The sequence below is a fragment of the Geotrypetes seraphini genome, chromosome 13 (assembly GCF_902459505.1).
Source record: "Geotrypetes seraphini chromosome 13, aGeoSer1.1, whole genome shotgun sequence".
Lineage (NCBI taxonomy): Eukaryota > Metazoa > Chordata > Amphibia > Gymnophiona > Dermophiidae > Geotrypetes > Geotrypetes seraphini.
Genome location: NC_047096.1, coordinates 42,626,190 through 42,635,214, shown reverse-complemented (window position 1 = coordinate 42,635,214; position 9,025 = coordinate 42,626,190). Strand labels below are relative to the sequence as shown.

The window sequence follows — 9,025 nt, the reverse complement described above, 5'->3', positions numbered from 1 at the left end:
GGGTCAGACCAGAGGTCCATCGCGCCCAGCGGTCCGCTCCCACGGCGACCCATCAGGTCCATGACCTGTGAAGTGGTTTCTGACTAATCCTATAACCTACCTCTACTTCTATCTGTACCCCTCAATCCCCTTTTCTTTTAGGAACCTATCTAGACCCTCCTTGAACCCCTGGCCTATCACAGCCTCAGGGAGCGTGTTCCATGTGTCCACCACCCTCTGAGTGAAAAAGAACTTCCTAGCATTTGTTCTAAACCAGTCCTTCTTCAATTTCTCCAAGTGCCCCCTTGTACTTGTGGCTCCCCACAGCCTGAAGAATTTGTCCTTGTCTACCTTCTCTATGCCCTTCATGATTTTGAAGGTTTCTATCATGTCTCCTCTAAGTCTCCGCTTTTCCAGGGGCCTTTCTGTGAGTACAACCAAAGCAGTTTACATATGTCAGAGAGCTTTCTTCAAGAGCTCATTGTATGCCTTTGGAAGTTCTTTTTGCACAAGCTAGTTACAGGAAGTACAACTGAAACTAGTTTTGTATCTTCCTGCCACATTTTCTTGGTCTCTGATTGCATCTCATGGTACTTGAAGAATGTTGCATTATCTGAGACATCTGGTGTAAATTTGATAATTTACTTTTTGGGGTTTTAAGGTAAAGTTGGGATGCAAGTGGGTGCTGAAAAGTTCTCAGTCCAACCAAGAAGAGAATGGCATGGATATGGTTCAATCAGTGATCCAAAACAATGTCAAAATATAGAAGTTTGTTTCTACAAATTGGCACGTAACAAAATAAGATAACACTCTTTTTAGCTACAGTGGCAAAATAATGCTCAGAATTTAGGAAGTTTGGTTGGTTAGGCTGAGAACCTTTCACAGAACCAAACTATTTCTTTATAGTCATTTTTAACTTTTCTTAACATAGAATGAGAGAACATGTTGTGTATTTGCAAATTCACAGATGCCAAAACACAGCTCCTTTCATAAGCTATCAGAAAGCTGAGCGAATGGGGCACTGTTCAGTCTTAGAGTCATAACCGATGAGGTTGGTTCTTCTCTATGTACAAGAGTAAATCAAGACGTAAAGGCAAAATACATTTAACGGCTTTAATATAAGTAACTGTGAGCAACTGAACATATCACTCTTCCACACAGTCCCTATGCAAAATGATGCATTTGTTGTATTGTTCAACTAGTTTCTGCATTCCAGTACAGAAGAAGTTTTTTGGCTGCTCTCAAAGCCAGGTGAGCACCACTTCCTTTACTTCATCATGCTTTGGCTTTTGCTCTCCGGGTAGCAGTGATGCACCCATGTCTCGTCACTGGTGACAGCTCTCTCCAGAATACTCAGATCTTCATATCGTCTCAGGAACTGGGTCACAACCTCCACACGCTGTTGCTTGTACAGACCAGTAAGCCGTTTGAGAACCCATTGTGCGTAGACTTTCCTGTATCCCAAGTCATCATGCACTATTACAAATGCAGATCCATAACTGATATCCAAATTTGCAGTCAATTGAGACACCATTTTCCGTCGGTCCTCTCTTTTCAAGTCATCTGCCCTGTCAATGTTCTCTTGTGCGTGCAATGTTGATGGGCAACCAGAGCGACCTTCATCAGTTACATTTGTTCTTCCCGCTTTAAACCTTTTTACCTACTCATAAACTTTTTGATGATTCATGGTGCTATATCCATACTGAATCAATATCCCAAACAAAAGCGCACTACTGCGCATTGTTCTCCAATGGTGTAGTCTTGTAATGGAGCGTCCATGTTTCTGACCTCATGGCTGCCACACAACTAAAGGCCAAGTGCTGCACTGTATGTGGACAAACTATTCAACAGGCAATGTAAGAGTACATATGTGCATTTTGCTAGCTCTGTTTCGGTTATTGCATAATCTAACAATTGCTTTTAATTTTTTTATCTATCCTCATATCAGTAGGACCCAAGTTCTTTTCTAGTGCACATTTTTCAGTTACTAGAATGTAGTGTGGTGCTTTAGCAGTTATAGGACTTGGATCAAAACCAAATGTGGAATATGAACACAGAAATCTGAAGTTTTCATTTGTAAAAATGATTGTAAAAATGATCTCTTTTGTATTTTCTCTCTCAGGTGGTATCAATGCTTTCCACATCTTAGAATGGATGTACCCTAATCCTTGGGCATCCCTACCACATATGATAAAATATGCCCTTATTATCACACCCCACGGTCTAGTTATCGTTCCCCTCCTTCCATCTCTAAATATCTGCCCCATATATCTACAAATTGTTGCCATCTGCGAGTCAACAGAGCAGACAGTCTGTACCTCTCACCCACCCAAATTTTTCCTTCATAAGTGTTAAGTAGCAATACTAATGGGTATATTATGCTGATATTTTTTATGTTGTATTAATGACTGAGTATAATGCTCTGATTTTGTTTCAGTGGTTTGTAATTGTTATTGCTATAAATAAAAAATTACAAAAAGAAGAATGGATGTACCCAAATAGAGTGCTTCATCTGCCACCTGTGGGATTTTTCCAAATATACTGAGCAGAGGAAATGCTATTTGCAATGAATATACCACCCAAAGGTTCAGCAAAGACCCATTTTATTCATGTTCACGTGATCCAAAGATTTGAATCAGACCTATGAGTATTTTCCTTGGGTGTCTATATCTAATTTTAAGTATCCAACATTTTCCAAGTTCCTAAAGTTTGGTACTCTGTGCAGTATTGAAGGTCATACCCTCACTGCCCTTTTCAGTGGGTCATGGTTTAATAATGCTCACCTTGGAACACTCTCCCACCTACCTCTAGTGACTCTTGATGGAGGGGTCACACTTTGCCAAAAAAAAAAAAACCAAGCGATGCGTAGCTTCATTTCTAAATATATTATACAGAAATCATTGAAAAGAAAGACCAAAAGAAAAAAAAAAAAGCCGTGAGTAGGGCTGAATTTTGGCACAGCCAGCTTAATGGCTAGGGGGCCCTAATCTTAAATCCAGCTGACTCCAAGTTTATTTTATAAACTACCCGTTTCCCCTGGAGATTCTAAGGTGCCGTGCAGTGTCTTTCCTGGAATTAAACAAACAAACTTTTTTTTTTAAAACCTTTTTCACAAAGAAACAAACCAAAACCCTTTTGGCTATACCACTGAGGTGATTTGGACGAGGCTGCACCCAGCAGTTAACATAGAAACATAGAAGATGACGGCAGAAAAGGGCTACAGCCCATCAAGTCTGCCCACTCTATGCCCTAATGACCCAATTTCCTTATCTTGACCCTCGTAGGGATCCCACATGGGTATCCCATTTATTCTTAAAGTCTGGCACGCTGCATTAATCCAGACATTTTTGTTTATTTCTTTACCTGTACCACTGAGGCCATTCAATTTCTTCTTGAGGCAGACTGCTTCCTATCTTACTAGGCTTACAATAGTGCAATGTGCTCTCTATTCATTAGTCCTAGATCCTATGATAAAATTATTATAACATGTTTTTACAGCTCATAGCACCCTACAAACATTAACTATATGCGAATGTGAACGGGATGGGTGCTGCTAGGTTATTATTCTGTAAATTAAGAATTTGAAAATGAATTCAGTTGCTAGAGACTACACTACTCATATCAGCTTCCTAAATAGAACGCAAGTTGAACTCCATCAACTATGTGAATATCTAACAATCAATGATGAGTAGGGAAACTGGTACAAAATTCATTGTTATTTTTAAAAAGAATAGAGACAGTGTTGCTCTCTCTCTCTCATGAGACACCCATAAGGAAAAAAAAGAGGTGAATTAAAATGATCAAACCATACCTGTACATATTGCTGGCATACGGTTTCAGATGAATATTTCAGGCTGTATCTATAAAGGTAGCTAAACTGATTACAAAATTTTTACAAGATAGCTTTATTCATCAAAGTGGATTGTCCTATCCTTTGGGAATTTAGTCAAGTATCATAGCCTCATCTTTTGGGGAAAAAGTATGTAATGGGTTGCTACTGAATTTCTTGCATCTTATTTTGTCCTATTGTCTTATTTGATTCAACAAGACCTTGAAGACTAGAAATTATGTTTTGCTGGCTTAGCAGCCGAATGGCACTGCCGTGCATTAGGAAATCAAACAGATCTTTACTCATGAGACTAGGAATGGGAGAACTCTGGCAATAACATCAATAAAGCAAAATTCAAGAGAAAAATTCAAAAATTAGAGGCGTAAAACATTCAAAAAATTCTCAAGACACACAAGGTTTGAATCGCTTAAAAAACTTCACTGCAGTAACACACAAACAATTGCTGGTGAACTCCCATACCAAAAAGACATACTGTATGATGATGGATTATGCCACCGAGTTGGCCACCTACCCCTGGCGACATGCACAGTGAATAATCCACCTTGTGATGTTTCACGGCAGAATACAGGAGTGTTTTGCCATTGCCTTCTCCTGCACAGTGTGTGACTCCACTATGTCGCTGCTGCACAATAAATATTAATCCAGTTTTCATACATAGAAACATAGGCAGATAAAACCATATCCAATCTACCTATCCATGTCATATATTATCCCTTCGTCTCCCTTGGAGATCCAATGTTCTTCTCCCAAATATTCTTGAATTCAGATACATTTTTCATCTCCTCTACTTCCAATGGGGCCTTTCCACACATTCACCACCCTTTCCATGAAAAAGTATTTTTCTGAGGTTACTTTGAATCTATCCCCTTTCACCTTCATCCTATGCCCTCCTCATTCCGGAGTTTCCTTTCAATTGATAAACCAAAGGATAAACCAATTTAATTAGAAGTTCTAAAATTGCACTTATCTGAAATATAGTGCACCAAGCCTTTTAGAGGAGAACATTCTATAAAGATGAATTCATCATTTAGTTCCCAACGGGGATCTTTGTCTCGCCAAAGCTGCCTCAGGGGATTCAGAATGTGTCTTTCTTCTCATGACATCTTTACACCATGCAGAGTCACTGGGTTTGATTCCAGGCACAGGTCTTCTGCTCCCCCAAGTTGGCCAGGGCTGAGAATGCTATGGTGGCAGTGTTCACTGGATCTGGGGTTGGGAATTAACGGTGCATAATTGCAACATTCCAGGAGAACCCTGGAGCATGGAGGTTGGTTACTGAAAGAACTGCACTAAAATAAGTTAGGAGGGGGTGTAGCATAGGAGAAAGAAAATCCTTGGGTAGTTGACAATGAAGGTTCATGCTGTCACATCCCAATTGATCTGGAAACTGAAAACATCAAGAGGAAACTGCTGTGTGAAAAATATATTAGTCACAAAACTGACTCAGAAACTGCTAAGACACAGCTTATACGTTTTATGCTAGTATCTTTGTAAATAAAACAGACAGAAAACCTTTTGCATTTATAAACTGATAATGGGCAGGAAACTGCTTGGAGAGCAGACAAAAAAATAATGAATATGTAGCCGTATGAGCAGGTGCAAACATAAGAATGGATTGGACTAGCAGACAGAAGACATGGTTAGATTGATGGATAGATGGCCCTAACTAGATGCATAGGATCCAGCTCTATGGATGCCGGTTGGGAGCTGACCCCCCCCCCCCCCTATATTGTGCAAGCTCCTTCATTGTGTCCAGAGAGGAGATTTGTACTGTCTTTGGCACCCCCAATCCTTTTCAAATGATAACGTTTTAGTAACATAAGAAGCTCAGCAACCAAATATACCACGTTCTTTTCTCTTCTCATTCTCCCAGCATTTTCAAGGCCCTTGTAAATGCTAATTTTATTTCTTAAGGGCTAATTCTATCTAGGCTTCAGTTTAATATATTTTGTGGGGAGGGGTTATGTTGGGTTACACAGTTACAACATGAGAGAGCTGAATAGAGGTGAGCCTAACATAATCAGCCATTTTGAATAAACACTGTTAAAAGATTGTTCCGCTACTTGTTACCTCAATACACAAACATATTGTGTGGACCCTACATGCAAGCTGCATGTTCAGTTTTGAATATAATACAGAAAAAAAATTGGTGAATATGAGTTTAGAAGACAGAGAAAGAAGAAAGGCAGAAATGGGGTTTTTTTAGTGATTTTTTTTTTTTTCTTTTGGAGACACCCAAGATTTTCCTACAAGTTTCAGGTCCTCAAATGTTCAGTCTGAGAAACTAGTTTGCCCGCAGTTTGAATAGAGTAAAGTCTGTTGTGTGGAGAAGCCAGGAGTCACTCCAAGGACCCTCTGCATTCTTATCAAAACTTAACAAGCGCATAAAGAAAGAGGTACCCCAATAGCCAAAGTCCAGCCATTGCTCCAGCAGCAGAGTTGTTTAAGCCATTCACCGCTCCAGGGCCTATATGAGAAGAAAAAAATATATTATTGAGTAGGCAAAAAACAATTAAGCAATACAGAGATTGGAGAACCCTGCCAGTTTAGATTGGTAGGGTCATAATATTAGCTGAGCCCAGAAACTGAAGGAAAAGGTTAAAAGGTGGGGGGGGGGGGAGTGAGGAGGTTGAAGAGATAGGGAATATGGGATAATAAAAGAAGGGTTGGGATTGGGTGGAAAGAGTTGTTAGGGAAGATATTGAGAGGAAGGATAGGGATTGGTTAGAAGGGACAGGGGATGGAACGTTGAAAAAAGAAGTTTTGGTGGCATAATTCATTTGTGGGGTTGGTGTGGGAGAGGGTGGATGTGAGGGAGGAGGAATTGAATGAGTGATTCCCTCCCTCCCTGCTTTGTTGTATGAGATGGGTGAGGTTTATGAGGTTGCAAGGGGATGGAGTGGAGTGGTGGGGGGAAGGGGAGCGGTCGCAGCAGGGGAGGGAAGTGTGCATACAACATGGGAGATAATTTTTGAATGTGGCTGGAATTGGAGTTAAAAGACATGTGATGGGGGAAATGAAATGGGTTACTCATGGACGTCACTAACATGAGTTGGGGTGAGTGTGACCTGACGATACCTTGGGTCATGTGATGGGATGAAGTGGCAAGGATTTGCTTGAGGGGATGAGCTAGTTTCATCACCAAATGGCTCATGGAGGGAGGGACGGAGAAAAGAGGGGTTTGTTGTCTAGCCACATTGACAGTTATGGAATGTTACGAATATAAGAATTAATTGTTGAAATGTTTAAAGCTGGGGTTATAAATAAAGCTGTGGCCAAACATTTTTTCCACATAATCAGTGCCTTTGGGTTTATTAGTAGCAATAGTGTTTAGAGTATTGTCTGAAGGTAACAAAGTGTGCATGCTAATGTTATGTATATTTATATAACAAAGACTATGCAATTGTTAGTCTCTGAATTTAGGAAAAGAGAGGAGACTGTAATTTTTAGTCTCTGAATTTAGGAAGAGAGGAGGCCAGCAATTGTTCCCATTCCTTAACCCTCACCAGGGGAATTTGCTGCTTTCACCAAGTTACAAGGAGATCATGATCTAATAAAGACTATATGCCATTTCAGATTACCCCTCCCCCCTTTTTTTTTTTTTTACAAAATCCCGCTCATAATTGAAGCTCATAATTGAAGCCAATTGATGCTCATAATTGAGGCCAATATACTAATTAACACTGGCATTTATATAGCCATCGTAGAGGTTTCTATAGCGGGCCTGCAAAGTAAATGCTCTGACACTAATCAAGGATAGCATGGTCCGGCACTTGGACGCACACGACTTGATGAAACCCAGTCAACATGGATTCAGGAAAGGGAAATCATGTTTGACGAATTTACTCCAATTTTTTGAGACTGTGAACGAGCAAATTGATAGTGGGAAGCCGGTGGACATAATATACTTGGACTTCCAGAAAGCGTTCGACAAAGTTCCACACGAAAGACTTCTCAGGAAACTACAAAGCCATGGCATAGAGGGGGATATACAAAGATGGATAGGCAAATGGCTGGAAAACCGAAAGCAGAGAGTGGGCATAAATGGGAAGTTCTCCGACTGGGAGAAAGTGACTAGTGGTGTACCCCAGGGCTCGGTACTTGGGCCGATCCTTTTTAATATTTATATCAATGACCTGGAGGAAGGAACATCCAGTGAGATCATCAAGTTTGCAGACGATACAAAACTATGCCGGGCGATCAGATCGCAGGAGGATAGAGAGAAACTCCAGAGCGACTTGTGTCGGTTAGAAACATGGGCGGAGAAATGGCAGATGAAGTTCAATGTGGAGAAATGCAAGGTAATGCATTTAGGCAATAAGAATAAGGAATACGAGTATACAATGTCAGGTGCAACTCTGGGGAAGAGTGAACAAGAAAAGGACCTGGGTGTACTGATAGATAGGACCCTGAAGCCGTCGGCACAATGCGTGGCAGCGGCAAAGAAGGCAAATAGAATGTTGGGCATGATAAAGAAAGGAATCTCGAGTAGATCGGAGAAAGTTATAATGCCGCTTTATAGGGCAATGATCAGACCACACTTGGAATACTGCATCCAACATTGGTCTCCCTACCTAAAGAAGGATATAAAACTGCTGGAGAGGGTGCAGAGACGAGCAACAAAACTGGTGAAGGGTATGGAGAAACTGGAATACGAGGACAGACTTATAACACTAGGATTGTTCTCCCTTGAGAAAAGGAGACTGCGTGGGGATATGATCGAGACCTTCAAAATACTGAAAGGAATCGACAAAATAGAGCAGAGAAGATTATTTACATTGTCCAATTTGACACGGACTAGAGGACATGTAATGAAGCTAAGGGGGGACAGGTTCAGGACTAATGTCAGGAAGTTCTGCTTCACTCAGAGAGTGGTTGACACCTGGAATGCCCTCCCAGAGGAGATTATTGCGGAATCGACCGTCCTAGGCTTCAAGAGCAAACTAGATGCATATCTCCTTAAGAGAGGCATATAAGGATATGGTGGACTATAAATTACGACAGGTGTACACCTGGCAGGGCCTCCGCGTGTGCGGATCGCCGGACTTGATGGACCGAAGGTCTGATCCGGAGATGGCATTTCTTATGTTCTTATGTTCTTATGTTATGTTGACATACAGAATTCCTATGAGCGTCGGAGCATTTATCTCGCCGGCCCACAGTATAAACCTCTGCTGTAGCCTAACTTTAGGCATC

The 9,025-nt window shown here is 41.0% G+C and overlaps 1 protein-coding gene across 1 annotated transcript in view; it reads right to left on the bottom strand.

Moving 5' to 3' along the window:
• Positions 1-316: 316 nt before the first annotated feature.
• Positions 317-9,025, bottom strand: part of OPCML (opioid binding protein/cell adhesion molecule like) — a 653,953-nt gene continuing 645,244 nt past the window's right edge. Inside the window, exon 7 of the mRNA XM_033918426.1 lies at positions 317-6,296. Within this exon, the coding sequence (XP_033774317.1) occupies positions 6,196-6,296 (101 nt within the window). The 3' untranslated portion in view covers positions 317-6,195. The remainder of the gene's footprint in view (positions 6,297-9,025) is intronic.